Source organism: Heteronotia binoei, chromosome 2 (assembly GCF_032191835.1).
Source record: "Heteronotia binoei isolate CCM8104 ecotype False Entrance Well chromosome 2, APGP_CSIRO_Hbin_v1, whole genome shotgun sequence".
NCBI classification, from domain to species: Eukaryota; Metazoa; Chordata; class Lepidosauria; order Squamata; family Gekkonidae; genus Heteronotia; species Heteronotia binoei.
Window position 1 is genome coordinate 141,125,355 of NC_083224.1, and position 19,436 is coordinate 141,144,790.

At 45.0% G+C, this 19,436-nt stretch overlaps 1 protein-coding gene across 4 annotated transcripts in view; it reads left to right on the plus strand.

The window, feature by feature from the left end:
• Positions 1–1,454: 1,454 nt before the first annotated feature.
• Positions 1,455–19,436, plus strand: part of SAMD13 (sterile alpha motif domain containing 13) — a 67,409-nt gene continuing 49,427 nt past the window's right edge. The window contains exons 1-2 of one of the 4 annotated variants that reach the window (XM_060232116.1): positions 1,470–1,553; positions 4,285–4,385. In XM_060232116.1, the coding sequence (XP_060088099.1) occupies positions 4,370–4,385 (16 nt within the window). In that variant the 5' untranslated portion in view covers positions 1,470–1,553; positions 4,285–4,369. Of the gene's footprint in view, positions 1,554–4,284; positions 4,386–19,436 lie in introns of all 4 variants that reach the window. The other 3 variants (XM_060232119.1, XM_060232115.1, XM_060232117.1) reach the window with 3 other exon arrangements.

Genomic DNA, 19,436 nt, shown 5'->3' on the forward strand with positions numbered 1-19,436 from the left:
CCCTCCAAGCAGTGGCTGCTTCAAGATGGAAATAACCCAACAGCCACAAGCCCCATCTGGCAACACCCTTGTCCACTTTCCTGAATGATGGTGCACGTGTCATATTGGGTAAAGGTGCTCAGAACATATGTGTAAAATTTGTGGAATATTTGAAACTACAGGGAGGAAAATGCCAGTAGTTTTTTTCCTGGAAAAATTGAAATACATATAATACTTGGTGTCCTGTCAAACCTAAACTAATTTTATTGCTTAACAACATAAAAGGCATCGTTTACAACATACTTAGCATGCCAAATTGCAATATTTGATATATTTATGGAATTGGAAAGTTGCAAATGCCTCAGTTTTCTACAAGCAAAACTGCAAATATACCCAGTACTGGAAAGAAAACTGCAAGCTATGCTGTTTTAGCACATGTACCTTAGTTTTTGCTATCTTGTTAGAGAAAGCAAAGTTCCTATATCTATCTCCAAAGCCTCCAGGTATTTATTTTTCAACACAGCTCTGGCAAGCCTAGTTTCTGCCCTATCTCCTTTTGCTCCCTCTTCTAATGTAGGCCAATAAGCTAGTTTTTCTTAATTTGTGAGTATATTGGTCACAGTGGGTTGATGGAGAAACAAAAAGACCAAATAGAAGTCATGTCAAAAAGACATCAGAAGGTATGCAACAGCTGAAAAGTAATGAGAACCTTGCTGCTCCTCTCGTGAAGATTAGGTATGGGAGAAAAACCACGGGGGGGGGGGGGATTCTCCCCTGGACCTTCACATCTCTAGCTCAGAAGAACCACAAGTGGCATGTTAATGAGCCATGTGTGATTTCCAAACTACTCAGTGAGTATCAATGTTTATGTGTTTAACAAAATCCCCAGAGTATTCTCATTCCAGCTAACTAGTTACCACTGGTTCTTTCTTTCCAATTCTGCAGACAAGGTTCAGAATTTTTTTGCTTTCAATATGGATGTTTGCTTTTAATATGCATGTTTTTTGTTAAAAAAAAATATTTTGGGTGTCGAAAGCCATTCTCTCAGCCTAGAGCAGGCTTTCACTTTTTTGGGTAGAAAAGATTAATTTAAAGGGATTTGGGAGAATTTTTTAAAGATTCTGACTTGAAGCACCTGCCAGGCAGAAAGTTTGCTTTCATTTTCCCCATTCCATCCTCGGCCCGTTTTAATATTAATGCAAACTTACAAATGTGTGCTTTTGGTGTGCTGCTGAATAAAGGGCTGACTTTTTAACCACCGATCCTAGATACATTTCTTTGGGAATCACTGACGTAGATTTATATGGAGCGGATTCCCACATAACGGTGTTTAGCTTATATCCCCTTAATCCAGAATCTTCGTGGTGGTGTCTAAAAAAAAGACACCCATAACACCTCCCCTCAGCTGTCTATTTTTGAGTTGTGGACTTCGATTCCCAGCATGCCTCGTTCCATGACAGCTTGTTTCTGATTGGCTACACTGTGTTCTAGTTGGAACTCTGCATGTGGCTGCTGCTGTGCTGGGAGGAAGGCAGTCTTTTGCTGGCTATATATGTATATTTGTATGAAAAAAGGTAAGTGAGCTCTGCTATGCGCTCCATTTAGAATGGGTTCCTTCCCCTCGTTCTAATTATTTCCCCCAAAATTCTTTGTTCCTGACCCAGTTAATGATGAGCACTTCCCTGAAGCAGCTGCTTTCAAAAGGCATGTTTTACATTGGAGTGTGTTTAAGGAAATTTAGCGAATCGCAAACTGGAAAAGCGAGATTTGGCGATGTGCTAACGATGATTCCCCCAAACGGATAAAGAAGAAATACGTTCAGAGACGATTATTGCACACTCGAGGGTTGTGAAAGCTCGTCGTGATTTCTCTTCCATTTATTTTAATGCCAGCTGCCTGTTTCTATTCTACCACGGAGAGAAGCTTAACTTAGTCAAGCAGAAAAGTGCAGGTCTGGTGTGAGAGATTTTCTTAAATTGTGTTCTTTATTCGATGTCTCCCTTTGAGCAGCTCCGTTTCCCTTCCGAAGTCATTGCAGAGGGAAGAACGTTAGGGTATAGGTCGTTCCTTTCAAATTTCTTCTGAATTCCCGTTGAAATGCTGCATTTTGGTAAAAGTTTGCCTTGCGGGGTGTGTGGGAAGTCCCCCCTCCCCTTCTCATCCTGACATAATTCTGACACTTGAAAGGACATTGAAGCTCTGCAGTTTCTCCGTTAAAATCAGTTTGGGGATTTAGGACAGCGCTCTAGGGTGCTGAGTAATTTCTACACAGGTTTCTTTCAGTCTAAGAAACTGTGTTGCTCAATTTCAGTGCTAGTTTTCAAAACCTTTCCTAGGATGTCTTAAAGAAGGAAAGCTTGTTGATCCATCAGGTTGACCTGCCCTCACAAAGATCACATCCAAGTCTTCCTTATTTTCCACTTCTCTCTTTTTCAGAGTTATAAATCAAATTGACAGTGTTCAAGTGGGTAACATTAAAACACAGAAATTGACACCAAATTCCAACTGAGTGCATTCATATCACCAGTTAGAGGAGTGAAATAAATTGAAGATAGGTGAGCCAGTGGCTCTTGGGAAGTGCTTCAAGGAGGACCTAAGCAACATCAGGATGGAAAGAATGAGGTGTGTGTTCAAAAAACCTGAGTTCTGTTAATTCCAAAATAGGGGCACTAGATGAAAGCAGATTTGGGAGATCTTTATCTAAATCCTGGCACTGGTGGGATGGAGGGACAAGCAAAGGATGTGTTGTGTTTGCTGATAATACACCTGCACTGATATTTTCCCTTTCATGCAGGAGTAATATATTAGGGGACCTAGAGTCCCCTATATCAGAACCCTGTTTCTAATACCAGGCCTCAGCCTTGAAATATGAAGAGATGACGCCAACACCAGCTTGGGAAATCCCTGGAGATTTAGGTGTAGTTTCTGGGGAGGGCAGAGTTTGGAAGGGGGAGGATGTGTTGCTGTAGAGTCTACCCTCCAAAGCAGCCATTTTCCTCCAGGGGAAGTGATCTTTTTAGCCTGGAGATCAGCTATAATTCTGAGAGAACTCATAGCTCCACCTTGAGGTTGGCAAGCCAAAGTGATGCAAGCACATACAGAATTCCTTTTCTTTCCTACATGGACTCAACTTTACCTCGAAATCTGCAGCAAGAGAAAGAGTTTTCAGAACAGATACATTTTTGTGCCAGGCTCAAGACCTGGCCATGTTCAGTTAAAGCCACTCTCAAAAACATTCTGTATAGTTCAGAGCTGATGTGATGTCATGGCAAAGAGTGAGCTGAGAGACAGAATTCTCTTATTCAAATCTCACCTCAGAACCAATCTGGTGTAGTGGTTAAGTGGGTGGATTCTTATCTGGGAGAACTTTGTTTGATTCCCCACTCCTCCACTTGCAGCTGCTAGAGTGACCTTGAATCAGTCATAACTCTCTTGGAGCTATTCTGTTTAAGAGCAGTTCTTGGAAAGCCTCACTTACCTCACAGGGTGTCTCTTGAGGGGAGGGGAAGGGAAAGGAGATTGTAAACTGCTCTAAGACTCCAAGCGAAGGGCAGGGTATAAGTCCAACCTCCTCCTCCTCTTCTTCTTCTTCTCCTCCCCCCCTCCCTCCCTCCCTCTCTGTGATCCTGGGAAAGCTGATCTTTTCACATTCTCAGCTCCCCATCTACATGATAAGGCCTAGACCTTTCATCCAGGGAGCTGAATCCAACAAATCTGTTCCGCTTGCAGAGACACTTTGCTCAGAACTAAAGAGTCTTCCTGTGACTCACAAGGCTCTTCTTGTGTCAGGAAAGGCTCCTTCTGCCAGAGGAAAATGTCTCTGCTAGTGCAGTCACCTGCAGGATCCAAACAAGAGTTGGATATGAAATTTTTTTATAGAATAGAAAACAATATGTAAATATTAGATAAAATTGCAATAGTGCCATATGAAATTCTAGCAAAATATCTTTTTGTACTTTGTGGCACAACATGCAAATATTCTTTGTTCCATTTCAACTTGGAAGGCTTGTTGATTGTGAGGAAGGAATGGGGGTGTGGCTTAGTGATAGAAGTTCTGCTTTTCTGCATGGGTTCACTCTCCAGTATCTCCTGTTAAAGGATCAGGTAGGACATGATGTGAAAGATCTCTTCCTCAGACCCTAGTGAACTACTGCTAATAAGAGTAAGCAGTATTTTAGATCAGTGATCTAACTCACTGTATAGCAACTTCATATGATTAAGGATTATAATCTAAAACCAACAATTACATGCTGCCATCTTTTCCTCTTCATGTGGCAAAAAAACTGGTTAAGAGTACTCTTCCAGGATGTGCTTGGAAGGCACATGATTCAGCTGACCTAGATGGAAACACTCCTCCTATGCGTGCCCCCTTGAGTTCTGTGAAGGGAGAATGGTGGGACATAAATGTAAGCTGTAAATTAAAAATCTGTACATATCCACAGAAATTGGTGCTTCTAAGCAGACATGCATAAGTTTGCACTGTATATATTTTTGCATTCTGTCTGTTTAACAATAGCTGGAAGTTTCTCATACCCATGCTGAGTGAACTTATTGCCCTTTGGACTGGATTGTTGGGATGGGGCCTGGATAGGGAGAGTGGCACTGGCAGCTCTCATAGAATCATAGAGTTGCAAGGCACCTCCAGGGTCATCTAGTCCAACCCCCTATGCAATGCAGGAATTTCACAAATACCTCCCCCCACACACACATACATCCCCAGTGATCTGCTCCATGCCCAGAAGATGGCAAAAACCTCCAGGACCCCTTGCCAAACTGACCTGGAGAAAAATTGCTGACTGACTCCAAAGTGTCAATCAGCATTTCCCTAGGTATGTAAGAAAGGATCACAAGAACTAAGCACTGGTGCAACTCTTCCTGCCCTCCTCTCATGATCTGCCTAAATTCACAGAATCAGCATTGCTGTCAGCTGGTCATCTAGCCTCTGTTTAAAAACCTCCAAGGAAGGAGAGCCCACCACCTCCTGAGGAAGCCTGTTCCACTGGGGAACTGCTCTAACTGTTATGTTCCCTGCAGGAACCTAGGTTGTGGACAGGACTTCATCCCACTTCCCCAAGAACTCAGCCCAATAGGCCATCATACTTCATGCTGGAGAAGTACCCCTTCTTCCTCCCCACTGTGAAAGTCCCTTAAATTCTCTAGCCCAGGACAGTTGCCTTTACTCCCTCTGGGAGTTTTCTTCCCCACACAGCTCCTGTACACCACCTCCTTAAGATCCCACCCTAACAAATGGATCCAGCCCCTGGGTCTGGTGTCCTGCTCCTTGGAGCAATCCCAACTATGTCTGGTGGTGCTCCCTCACTGTATGCTGCAGCTGCATGGACCAGCCACACTCGACCATCTGTCATCTGTATTCTTGGCCACACTCACCCTTCTAGTTACTCCACTTGGTGACCTTTCTTCTGCCCCTCCCCCATTTTCTTTTGTGTCTATGAAATCAAGCCCAATGGGTTTACACTACAGTGCATCTAAAGTGAGCTCTGGTTCACAAAAGCTTATGCTGGAACAAATTTTGGTTGTTTTTAAGGTGCCAATGGCTTCCTGTATTATACAGAAATAACTAATAGTTAAACAAGCGTAAGGAGCACTAACCTCCATTACAATAAATCTAAAAAGGTTACTAGCCCACTGAACAGTCTAACAGCCTATTCTTTCTGAAAGCCATTACTCAATTGGAGCATTCCAGAGGAGAGCTGGACAGATCCCTGATTAATATGGGACCTTGCACCTGCTTGTCATTCATTGTCATTGTCATTCACCTAAATTCATTTGGATGTTTATACTCTGCACTTCTCCCCAATGAAGACCCAAAGTGGCTTACAAAGTGGCTTACAACATTGTTCTCTTTCCATAGTATCCTTACAACAGTATCTGCGAGGTAGGTTAGAGTGAACGAGAATGACTGGCCCAGGGTCACCCAGTAAGCTTTCATGTCAGAGTGGGAATTCAAACCTGATCTCCCAGGTTTGTTCACTATGTACTTTTGCAAAGGCTAAATTCTCATTGATTTCTACTGAACTTTCTTCAAAATTAAATGTATCTAGGATTTTAGCCTGAATTTTTCATTTATTTATTTATTTTGCCAAATTCTCAGGCTGTATCCAGAAACCAGAAAGAGTCCTCAGTTTGTTTGAAACTGAGCCTAATGCTTGATTGTACCTAGCCCCAGAACCTGCATGTGGACATCACAACTAGCTGGGGTTGGTGGGGAATCTCCACCTTTTATTTTTGTGTGCTGTGAGAGTGGAGTAGAGAGGGGGAGGGAGTGCATGCTTGTCACAATGATTAACCAGGTGTGTGCCCATCATGAACAAACAGATTTGTTCATGATGTCTGCGGTGACTCTATCTCACAGAGCAAATGAGACAACAGCTTTGTTAGAACCTACTACTGAGTATGAGTGAGTCACATGAGACTCGTCTTCAGGTTGTCTCAAATATTTTGGAGCTGGAATTTACCTGATTTTTTTCATAGTAATCTACTTAATATGTCCTAGGAGCCTAGAATGAACTCCTTCAGGACATAGCAGTAATAGAAAAGTATTTGCTCCTTGGAAATTTAAAAAAATATGCTACTGGGCTTTATTCAATCTTGAGCGCTATTTGCTTACTTTAGATTTCCTATAAGGCAAATTAAAAAACAAACAAACAAAATTAACCTCAACACAAAACAGAGATTTATTATCAAAAAGGCATAATGTCAACAGATAAGCTAAACTGGATAGTATTACTTGAGTAGAGTTCAGATGTAATGCAGCAATTTTCTGCAAACCATGGTTTACAAAACAGGAGCCTGCATACTCTTCCCTCCTCTTACTTCTAGAGTGAGTTCACCACCGCTTCCAGACTTCAAACATGTATGTTTCCTATGATTGATTTAGACCATGGTTAATGCTGATAAGGTTTCCTGAAAACCAGTTTGCCAACCAAACCATGGTTTCAGTCCCTGATTTATGAGGGAGCCATGATTTACATAGCCATGTTTTGTTTTTGGTCATATGTAATGTGAAATTTTGTTTAATGTGAAAATATGTAATGAAAGTAGTGACAGACTTCACTTTTCTGGAATCCAAGATCACTGCAGATTGTGACTGTAGCCATGACATTAAAAGACATTTGTTCCTTGGGAGGACAGCTATGGCGAACCTGGGCAGTATAATAAAAAGCAGAGACACCCTGCCAACAAAAGTCCATATAGTCAAAGCGATGGTATTTCCAGTAGTAATGTATGGCTGTGAGAGCTGGACCACAAGCAAGGCCGAGTGCAGAAGAATAGATGCTTTTGAGATGTGTTGCTGGAGAAGAATCTTGAGAGTCCCTTGGACTGCAAGAAGATCAAATCAGTCAGTCCTAAGGGAAATCAATCCAGACTGTTCCCTGGAAGGTCAAATGCTGAAGCTGAAACTGAAATACTTTGACCACCAAATGAGAAGGGAGCACTCACTGGAGAAGATCCTGATGCTAGGAAAGACAGGAGGCAAAAGAAGAAGGGGGCGGCAAAAGATGAGATGGCTGGACAGTGTTACTGATTTAACAAATACAAATTTGAGCAGACTTCAGAGGATGGTGGAAGACAGGAGAGCCTGGCATGACTTTGTCCATGGGGTCACAAAGAGTCGGACTCAACTGTGCGACTGGACAACAACAACAAAATGTGAAACTGAGATTTAATGTGATGGCTAGCATAAGGGCTTGTCAACATGTTTTTTTCCCCATTGGTTCTTGCCCCAGGCTGTTGCAGTTTACCTCCTGATGTCTGCACACATTTTTGTGTCTTTAGTTTTCACCTTTTTTTTGTTGTTTCCGTTTTTCTGGGGTGGTGGGTTAGGCCACTTTTATCGCAACCTTTTCCTGGAAGCTGATTTTGAGTTGCCTTTTTCCTTATGCATAATGTTTCTATGGGCTTTCTTTCTGCTGCCCACTCCCACCCACGTCCAGTCTATTAGATTATTGGACTGTCGTTATCATCAACAAGTTTCCTCTCCCCCCCCCAACCTAAAGACATGTGGGTTTTTTTTGTTTTGTTAGGTCAAGCAGGATCTCTGAATTCCCACCTTTCATTTTAAACTGTTGTAACCCACCCTGAGCCTTATGGGAGGGCGGTATAGAAATCAAAATAGAGATGGATGGATGGATGGATGGAATAGATAGATAGATAGATAGATAGATAGATAGATAGATAGATAGATAGATAGATAGATAGATAGATAGATAGATAGATAGATAGTCTGTAGCTCTTTCTCTTCAGGAAGATATAAGGAAGAAGGCATATTTCTGCAAGACAGGTGACTAAAGACTTTAAAAAAATTAAAACTGAGAATTCAGAGAACCTGCTTGGTCTAGCATTAGAACAGTACATTAATCTTGTCCCATTTTTAAAAATGTAGCCATATAGCTATATGAATATAAGCATACACAAAAATAAAAAAGGGGTGCTGTAACTCCACCAATGATGCCAGCACCCCCCCCCCCTTGAAAATTCTGAATATTTAAAGCATGTGCGGAAAAAATAGATTGTCTCTACAACTGAAAATCCAGAGGGAGGGCAGACATGAAGAAGAACTGTGCCCAAACCAATTCCAGTGCTTGTGGCTTGATTGCAAAGAAAATTCGAAATGTTGAATGTGCAGAAAAGTCCTAACAAACACAAGAAATCACTCAAGAACATAAAGAGAATGTTAACTATGGTTAAGAGATCAGCAGTGTTGCATCTGCATAGGGTCAGAGGATGGAAGGCTCAGCATTGTATGTCTTTAGAATAAAGTCCTCTCTCTGAGCTGTGGAGGGCGTTTAATGGTTGGTTTGGGATCTGTTAGTGGCCAGCATGCTTTTGGAATGAACCTGTTCCATGTGTACCTTCCAGTTTCCTCAAATTAGTTGGAAAGTATCTACTGATTAGTTTCCTTTATAAATCTGTGGGTGCTAATAATGCTTGAAGTGCCCCTGGATCCAGGTGATGGCTTTGTGGGTTTGAAAGGAGACAAGGTTAGGATATTCCTATTGCTCTTTCCTATGCCTTTGGTGGCAGGCAACAAAACTTGAGCTCCAGTGGTACTGGCAGTGCCCCTGGAATTCACCTTTGGACAAAGGGGTTGTCTGAGAGGTGATGCCAAGAGCAAGCAAAACTATTGACTTTTTCCATGCCTGCTGGCTGGGAGCAAGAGAAGCTTACATATTTGGGTTGGTTGGGTGGTGAAATGACTCTGGTGTTGTCAGCATCTGTTATAACTATGCACCAAATCTTCAAGTGCTTCTATCAAATGTTAGAAATACTGGGGAACAAGATTAACCCATTTGCTAACACCCCAGACACCAAGCAAAAATCTCCCTTCTCTTTTAGAATCTGCTCTTGAGGAAGGAGTAAAACACAATGTTGATCCTCCTAGGTCCATCCCAGCAGTCCAGAAGGATACCATGGCTGACATTGAAAGCTGCAGAGAGATCCAAGGAGACTAGCAGGAAAACACTCCCTCTGCTTGTTGATTGGTGCAGGTCCTCCAGTAAGATGGCCAAGGTATTTCCACATCACTACTAGATCTGAATCCAGATCAAAAGAAGACTCTAATAATTCAGCCTAATCCCATGATTTTTTTTATTCCACTTTCTCCTAATAGTAATTGGAGGTTGGATATCAGTCTAGGATACTATTCAGATACTAAAAACTATTCAGATACTACAAACAGTGGTCTTATAGCCTTTTTCAGGGATGGAAGTACCACACCTTCTTCCAAATCTTTGACAAATTTCATAGGCCATAAGTGGTAAGGGTAAAAAGGACAAGTGACAGACCTCACAATTCAAGATACTGGTGTTTACTTTTGAAGCCTACGTAGCTTATGTCTATAGTATCTAAAGTACCACCTCCACCTGTATCAAACGGCACAGGCATCCTGTGGGAACCTGTCATTACTATAGTTAGATTAGCTGGAACCAATGAAAGAGGTTTTTTTAACCACAGTCCCTAAACTCCAGAACCCCTTCTCCCAGTTATGGATGCCAGCCTCCAGGTAGAAACTAGAATTTCCCCAGTTAGACTGATTCCTGTAGCTGTGTCTTACATATCTTTATATTTTATATTGTGAAAGAAGCTTTATGCTTTTATAGGAGAAGTTAAAGCAGATTATAAATAAATTAAACAAGACCAGAACCTGAGGGGAAGGGAAATTCCATTATGAACATATGAAGCTGCCTTATAGTGAATCAGACCCTTGGTCCATCAAAGTCAGTATTGTCTACTCAGACTGGCAGCGGCTCTTCAGGGTCTCAAGCTGAGGTTTTTTCACACCTCTTTGCCTGGACCCTTTTTTGGAGATGCTGGGGATTGAACCTGGGACCTTCTGCTTACCAAGCAGATGCTCTACCACTGAGCCACCGTCCCTCCCTTATCTTCTGCCAGCCCCCACTTCTCCCTTCTTGTGCCAGCTTGGATCCTCTCCCACCTTTCCTTCTTTCTCCCTTTCCTGCTTTCCATCTTTTCCACAACCAGTATTTTCTCCTCCCCCTGCTTCCCTTGCCAGCTCCCACTTTTCCCACTACAAAGTGTCCTTCACCGAACTGCCTTGATCTTCTTCGTGGTCTCTGTGCAGTCACACATATGGGTATTCCGCAGGACTTACCCTGACCTCGGAGAGTTCAAAGCAATCTTGATCGTAGATCTGGCGCGCCTCCCCCTCGTCCCAGGGAGGAGCCACCGTCTGCGCATGCCTGGACGAGGGGGAGGCGCTTAGCCACTCAGTTTCTTCCTTACCGCCGACCGGATCGCACCTACCTCGTTGATTCTCCAACTTCTTCATTGCAATCTCTTCAATCCTCTCATCTCCTACAATCTTCGTTCCTCAGACTTCTCCTGGTATCGTATTTAAAAAAAAAAAAACCTCTTTACTATCCTCCAACCTTTCCCCGTCCCCCCCCCACCCCCGGGCGGATGGAAGGAAGGGACAAAATAACTTTTAAACGCTGCATCCGCTGCACGGCAAAGATCCCATCGTCAGACGGTCACTCCCTGTGCCTCTTCTGCCTTGGAGAGTCCCACCGTACTGACTCCTGCGAGCACTGCAGCCAATTTGGAAAACAGGCCCGCAAAAATCGCGCCGCGAGGCTCAGGAGCCATCTTATGGAAACCTCCCTCAGACCGGCCACGTCCCACGCAGCACAGAAACACCCTCCGCCATCTTCCCCACCTCTCACGGGAATGGCGCAGCCGGCAGCTTCCGTGGCTCAAGGTCCCTGCAAGCCTAAGTCCGGCAAGCACACCGCTAAATCTGACGATGCCAATAAGCGCCGCCGCTCCGACTCCGCTCACGCGGACCCGACGAGCAAGACGACGAAAAAGCCCAAGACGAGACATAGATCATCCGACCCTCCTGCGCAAACCACGGGCTCGACCCCGACCGCGAGTTCGAGCACGGCGAGGCCTACGGCACCGAACCCGATCCCGAACTCCAGCTCGAACCCGAAGACGCCACCGAAGTCCACTCCGACACCGTCTATCACACCGCTTGAGATCGTGTGTATCTCCTCCAAGTCCCCGTCGATACCGAACTCTCCACCAGACCAGATACTCGACGTCGACTCACCCATTTCCGTCCGATGCCAACGCCATACACTCGACCCGAGAGCCTTCCAAGATGTACAGCGCCAACCACTGCAAGCCCACTCTCTACTCAGAGAACCCTCGACTCCGAGAACGATTCCACGGCTTCCTACACCAAGATCTCGCAGTCGCCAACGGGCTCACAGTCATCGGAGAGAAAGATATTATTACTACTCCCCATCGAGGTCCAGATCACTGTCCCCTCGGGACCGAAGAAGGCACCGAAGATCTCCCTCCTTCGACAGATACCACTCGGGCCCGAGAGTCCGCCCCTACTGCGGCCATCATGACTCCCCTCGGTACCGAGACCACACCGAGAGATCGGATCGGACCCGATACCGCGAGGTTTCCCCGCGCCGACACCACCCCGACTACGAGGGACTCCCTCGGTACCGTGACGAACACGCTCGCCTCAACCTCGAGCAGAAACCACAATCACCGACAGGGTCCACCTCAGCCGTTCCCACTAAACAGCCTGCACCCTTGCAACCCCAGCCTGACCTCCAACACGAAACCGATGACGAATCCGAGGCTGAACTCTCGGACTCTGCTCATTCCTCCACCTCAGACCTACACTCCCCGGCTTCAGACATAGCCAAGCCAGTGGACTTATCGCCATCAGAAGGCCCCAGATCCTACCTGGACCTCATCTCAAATATGGCGAACTCATTGAACCTCAAACTCAATACCGACGCACCCAGGGTCTCGGACGTCGTGTACGACCTCGTACACGCAGACCTCCCATCCAGCTCTTCTCTCCCTATGCTCCCCGTCCTTCTCGAGACACTCAAGGAAGCGTGGGACAAACCGGCATCGGTACCGCCAACCTCCAAGCGAGTGGAAGCCCTCTACAAGATCCACGCACCCGAGTCGAAGTTCTTATTTAGCCACCCAGCGCCGAATTCGATCATAGTACACTCTTCCTCGAAGTCAAAGCAAACTAGACACCCAGCGCCCCCCGAGAGGGAAGGCAAGAAGCTCGACACTATTGGAAGGAAGATATACGCACTCACCACGGCTACGTCGAAAATACATAACTACATGGCGTGCTTCTCCGCCTACGCATACAATCTGACTAACTACCTCAACACACTAGTTCCATCTCTACCCGAGGCATCCCAGAAATCAGCAACCCATGCCCTGCAAGAACTGGCCAGGGTGAGTAAGCAGCAGATCAACACAGCACGTCACGCCGAGCAGTGCTCCTCCAAAACCCTCGCCTCAGCCATAGCCCTACGTAGACACGCGTGGCTGAGATCTTCATCCCTCCAACCCGACATCAAATACAAGGTTGAGGACCTACCATTCGATGGCCTTGGCCTATTCAACGCGACTACGGATGACATCCTCACATCCGTAGATGATGGCAGGAAGAGGGCGAAGAGACTGGGGGTCTCCCAATACCAGCCTCAACTCAGCAGACAGAGAAATTGGAAACCAGGCTACTACAAAAGTACCAGATCCCCAAGACAACAAGAACCATGGAGACGGAAGCCTCCACAATCCAAACAGCCTTTTCAACACAGGCCACGTTCTCAAACAACCAAAAAAACAGCTACCTCCAAACCGCCGCTTTGACCACCCTATCCTGAGACGTCCAGCTACCCCCCCTCAGCCAGACCACCTCCCACACACGCGACTTCTTCCGTTCTACCCAGCATGGAGGGCCATAACATCGAACTCCTGGGTCCTGGCCATCATACAAAGGGGCTACTTAATAGAATTCAACTCCACCCTGAAACATAACAGATTTCTCATCACACCACCTTCCGCACCTCTGCAGGCAGAGATCACGTCTTTGCTGGACAAAGGCGCGATAGAACCAGTCCCAACACAGTACCATCGGACCGGGTTCTACTCCCGTTATTTTCTAGTACCAAAAAAAGACGGAGGACTCCGCCCCATCCTCGACCTCCGCAAACTCAACCTTCACATCACCTACAAGAAATTCCGTATGATCACCCTCCAGTCGATCCTACCACTCATTCCAGAACAGTCCTGGATGGCGTCCATAGACCTGCAGGATGCCTACTTTCATGTTACCATCAACCAGCATCACAGAAGATTCCTCAGGTTCGCCATCGGGGACCAGCACTTTCAGTTCTGTTCCCTCCCATTCGGTCTCTCGACAGCCCCGAGAGTTTTCACCAAGTGCATGGCAGTGGTGGCCGCATCACTACGCCAGCAAAAGATATCTATCTACCCGTATATCGACGACTGGCTGATCGTCGCCCACTCAAAGGAACAACTCCAACTGGACGTCTCCACTACCCTTTCCCTTCTGGCCACTCTCGGCCTCCAAGTCAACTTATCGAAGTCCAAGCTAACTCCTACCCAGACAATTCAGTTCATAGGAGCGGAAATCTCCACAGTCGCCCAGAAAGCTTACTTACCACAGGACAGAGCGCGCAGCATTCAGTCCCTAGCCACCACTATTATCGCCCAACGCTCCCAACCAGCACTCACTTTCCAGAGAATGCTGGGCCTGATGGCAGCGACCACCGCGGTCCTAGGCTTCGTGAAGCTACACATGCGACCCCTGCAAATGTGGTTCGTCAGGGCTTTCCACCCCCACACGCAACACCAATCCACAATACTGACTCTTCCATCACACATCACTACATCCCTCAGATGGTGGACGATGGAACATCACCTCCGCACGGGTATGCCGTTCAAACAGACACCCCCATCAGTGACCGTCACCACAGACGCCTCCAAGTGGGGATGGGGAGCCCACCTGGGACCCTTGACGGTGCAGGGCCAATGGTCGGACTACGAGCGCTCCCTACACATCAACTGCCTAGAGCTACTCACAGTCCACAAAGCCCTAAAGTCCTTCCTCCCGTCACTACACAACCGACATGTACAAGTCACCTCCGACAACATCGCCACGGTTTTTTACATCAACAGGCAGGGAGGCACCGCCTCCATCAGACTATGCAAGAAAGCCATAGCACTATGGCATTGGAGCATCAGCCAGGGCATGTTCCTCACGGCAGTCCACCTACCAGGAATCGAGAACGAGCAGGCGGACGCCCTGAGCCGCCGCCCAACCAACAACCACGAGTGGTCCATCAACGGCCAGTACATAAGACAGATCTTCAAGATCTTCGGTACCCCGAAGATAGATGTATTTGCATCACCATCAAATGCCCAGTGCACCCGTTTCTACATGAGAGGGCCTCCATCCCAACTTTCCAGAGGGGACGCATTCCTCCAATCCTGGAGGGGAACACTCCACTACCTCTTCCCTCCAATACCACTCATCACCAGAGTCCTACAGAAAATACAAACGGACCGCACAAACTGCATCCTAATAACTCCATGGTGGCCACGTCAACCCTGGTTTACCACTGTGCTGCTCCTGTCCAACAACACATTCCTCCAACTCCCGCAAGCGCAGGACCTCCTCTCCCAACAACGCGGCAAGGTCCTACATCACAACCCAGCATCACTCAAGCTGACAGCCTGGAGGATCAATTTCTAGAATTTCCTCCTGAGGTCCGCCAAGTTCTAGTGAACTCCAGGAAGCCATCCACCAGAAAATCCTATTCACTCAAGTGGAAGCGCTTCGTTCACTACGCCTCACAACACAACTTCAACCCCACAAGTGCTAGCATCCCTCAAGTTTTATCTTACACCCTAGCACTCTCCAAGTTAGGACTCTCCTACTCCTCCCTGAAGGTACACCTCGCAGCCATCTCCGCCTTCCACCCCCGCATCGAAGGCGTGACAGTTTTTTCTCACCAGGCCACCAAGGCCTTTCTCAAAGGCATCATTCGCCTGCACCCCCCAATCCGACGACTTCAACCCACATGGAGCCTTTCCCTCGTCCTAAGTCAGCTCATGAGACCACCCTTCGAGCCCATGGCTTCCATTCCCCTCAACTTACTCTCTTGGAAGACAGCACTACTCATAGCGCTCACCTCGGGCAAGAGAGCCAGCGACATCTGCGCACTCAGGGCAGACCCTCCATATACCATCTTTTATGCCGACAGAGTGGTCCTCCGCCCTGATCCGACCTTCCTACCAAAGGTCATCTCTCCCTTCCACCTTGGGAAACCCTCTACCATACCAGCCTTCTTCCAACACCCCACGGACGCAGGCCAGAGGGCACTACACAACCTAGACGCCCGTAGAGCTCTAGCTTTCTACATAGACAGAACTCGGGAATTCCGTAAGGATCCGAGACTCTTTGTCACTTACGCTACCCACAACAAGGGCAGCAAGATATCTACCCAGAGACTCTCCAAGTGGCTCGTGGCCGCCATCGAACTCTGCTACCAATTAGCGAAACAGCCAATCCCACAGCACATACGAGCTCACTCCACCAGAGCCGTCGCTACCTCGTCAGCATTCCTGAGGGGCGTCCCAATAGAGGACATCTGTGCCGCTGCGGTCTGGTCCTCTCCGTCTACCTTCGCCTCGCACTACGCTCTCGACGTTCGTGCCCGGCGTGACTCGTCCTTCGGACAGGCTGTACTACGCTCCATCTTCGACTAACTGCCGGTGAGTACCGCTCCCACTACGTTTCTAACCTAACTACACATATTCTTCCAGATCCAGCACCCTCCTCCGAGGGAAATAGCTCGCTAATCACCCATATGTGTGAATGCACAGAGACCACGAAGAAGATGGACAGGTTTCTTACCTGTAACTGGTGATCTTCGAGTGGTCATCTGTGCAGTCACACAGACCCACCCAGCCTTCCCCGCTGCTGGACACTCATCTAGCATAAGAACTCTTTCCACCTGTCCGGCGGCGGGAAGAAACTGAGTGGCTAAGCGCCTCCCCCTCGTCCAGGCATGCGCAGACGGTGGCTCCTCCCTGGGACGAGGGGGAGGCGCGCCAGATCTATGATCAAGATTGCTTTGAACTCTCCGAGGTCAGGGTAAGTCCTGCGGAATACCCATATGTGTGACTGCACAGATGACCACTCGAAGATCACCAGTTACAGGTAAGAAACCTGTCCTTTTCCCAATTCACTTTCCACTCCTGCACAGTGTGGTAAAGTGAAAGGACAAGCAGTCAGATGGGATAGACAAACCAAAATGAGCTCTAGCTTCCTTCTTCACCTTGTGGAGGCCATTGACATTATGTTTGTGCATGTATTTCACGTTGCTACAGTACTTTGTATGCCATCTGAACTCTAGTCATAGAGTTGGAGCCAACCAGTTTTTCCTGTGGTCAAAAAAGAAGGCGTCCCCTTTGACCATCCATAGAGGCTATATTGGACATCATGGAACCTGTGTGGAGATAGCACATATGATGGAGGGATGTGGTAGGGAGAAGTGGGTGAATCAGCAGAAAAAGCTGGCTGGATCCAATCCATAGTTTTATTTGATTGTTTGACATTTTGAAGCAAGCAAGAGACAAACCTATGATGATAGCTGGAAATATGGTGAAAATTTTAAGAGAGGTACCATGGCCGGTGAGACAAAAGAGGAGAGAATACCAAGCTTTAACAGGCTTCCTGAAAGAAAGAGAAATACCATATACATGGCTAATGCCTGAAGGCCTTCTTTTTACTTATCAGGAGAATAGGTATAGGATAAACTCCACTTTCAAAGCCCAGAACTTTCTGGATAGAGTGAAGGAAAAAGAGGGGAAGGAAAAGAAGGACGATGAAGAGGAAGAAGAAAGCTCTGGTGAAGAGAATCCAAATAAACCATGGAGATACCCAACAAGACAGCAGACTTAAAAAAGATTTAAAAAAAGATAGAGATAAGAAAAATCCATAATGGCTTCAATAATTTCTATTAATGTGAATGGACTCAATTCTCCTGTTAAAAGGAGGAAGACTTTTAGATATTTGACAAAATTGGAAATGGAAATGGATATAATTTGTTTACAAGAAACCCATACTTTAACTAAAGACCAACATCTTATTTGATGTTGAAAAATTATTTGAAAAATTAGAAACTTGGTAGCTTATTTACAGCAACAGATATGAATAAAAAGAAAAGGGGAGTGATGATATATATTAAGGATAAATTCAACCCACAATTGCAGTACGCCTCTGAAGATGGAAGAACCCTATTAGTGGAAATTAGAGTGGACAATAAAAAAATCCTGTTGGCAAATATTTATGCCCCAAATGATCAACAAGAGAAATTTTTTCAAGATTTACATCTTAAACTATCAAATTTGGAGTATGTGGAATACTGTTTAATAGGAGATTTTAATGCAGTTTCTGATAGACAACTGGGCAGAAAAACACATAAACAGATTAAAAGTAAATGTCTTCAATTGCCAATAAGTTTTTGGAAGCTAGCAGAAGAATTGGATTTGGTTGACATATGGAGAACAAGATACCCAAATTCTAAAGACTTTACCTATTACTCTCCTAGTCACCAAATGTGGTCAAGAATTGATATGTGTTGGCTTTCTACAAATTGGTCAAAGATTTAGTTGAGACAGAAATTCAAACAAGATCTCAGACCATAGTCCTGTAATGATAAAGTTCAAAGGTACACGAATGAGAAGACCATGGAGGTTAAATACCTCAATTCTGAAAGATAAAGATTTTCTCAAAGAATCTAAGGTTGAAATGGAATTCTTTTTCAAACACAACATAACACGAGATGTAAAGATGCGAGTAGTTTGGGATACTGCTAAAGCATACTTTAGGAGCCTTGCAATTATATATAGTGTCAAGAAAAAGAAAGAAAGAACTGAAAATTTTCAAAAACTAATGTCACAAGTTGGAGAAGCTGAAAAGAATTTAAAAAAACAACCGACAAGACAGGAGTTCCAAAATAAGATGAAAGAAATACAACACCAATTGAACTTGTTACTCATGGAGGAGATGGAGATAAAATTGAGATATGCCAGACAAAAATTTTTTGAGCATGCCAATAAACCTGGAAGGTGGTTGGCTTATAGGATGAGAAAAGAGAACACCAAAAGAATAATATCAGTCTTGAAAGAGAAAGCACAAAAACAGGAGATATGTCAAATCGTGGAACAATTCTATAAAAAAACCTATATGAAGATAAGCAAGTTCACAAAACAGATTTAGAAGATTACATTAACCAAAATAATCTTAACAAATTTACAGAAGAACAGCAAAACATTTTAATTGAACCAATAACAATAAGAGAACTTGGAGACGTAATGGCATCTCAAAAGAATGGCAAAGCCCCGGGTCCAGACAGACTGCCTGCGGAATTCTACATAGCAATGAGGAGTCTTTACTGTTACCATTTAAGTGTCTCCTTGAAAAGATTCAAGATGAAAGCCAAATACCAGCTTCTTGGCAAGAAGCTACAATAGCCTTAATCCCAAAAGAAGGTGTGGATTTGAAAGATATAAAAAATTATTGTCCAATTTCTCTTTTAAATGTGGATTATAAAATCTTTGCTGTAATATTGGTGCAACGTCTGAAGAAAATTCTACAGTCTACAATACCTCAAGACCAGACTGGATTGCTTCCTAGAAAATACTTCAAAGATAATGTCAGAACAGTTTGTAATATCAATACAAACTGAGAGCTTTTGCAGATGATCTAGTTTTTATATTAGAGCAACCAATAAACTCAATAGACTGTCTTATAAACAAGATCACTCAATTTGGTTACTGGGCAGAACTGAAGATCAATTACCTCAAAACAAAATTTTTGACAAAGAATATGATGGAACAAATCCAATCTCTTCAACAAAAATCAGGATTTTTGTATGAGAAAAGAATCAAATATCTAGGTGTACTCAAATAAGTGTAGCAGTTTAAAAATGGACAATTATGATAAACTACTTAAAGAAATTTAAAAAGATTTGGAAAAATTGCATGATTTGCATTTATCCTTAATGGGAAGAATAGCCTCAATAAAGATGAATATCCTCCCAAGG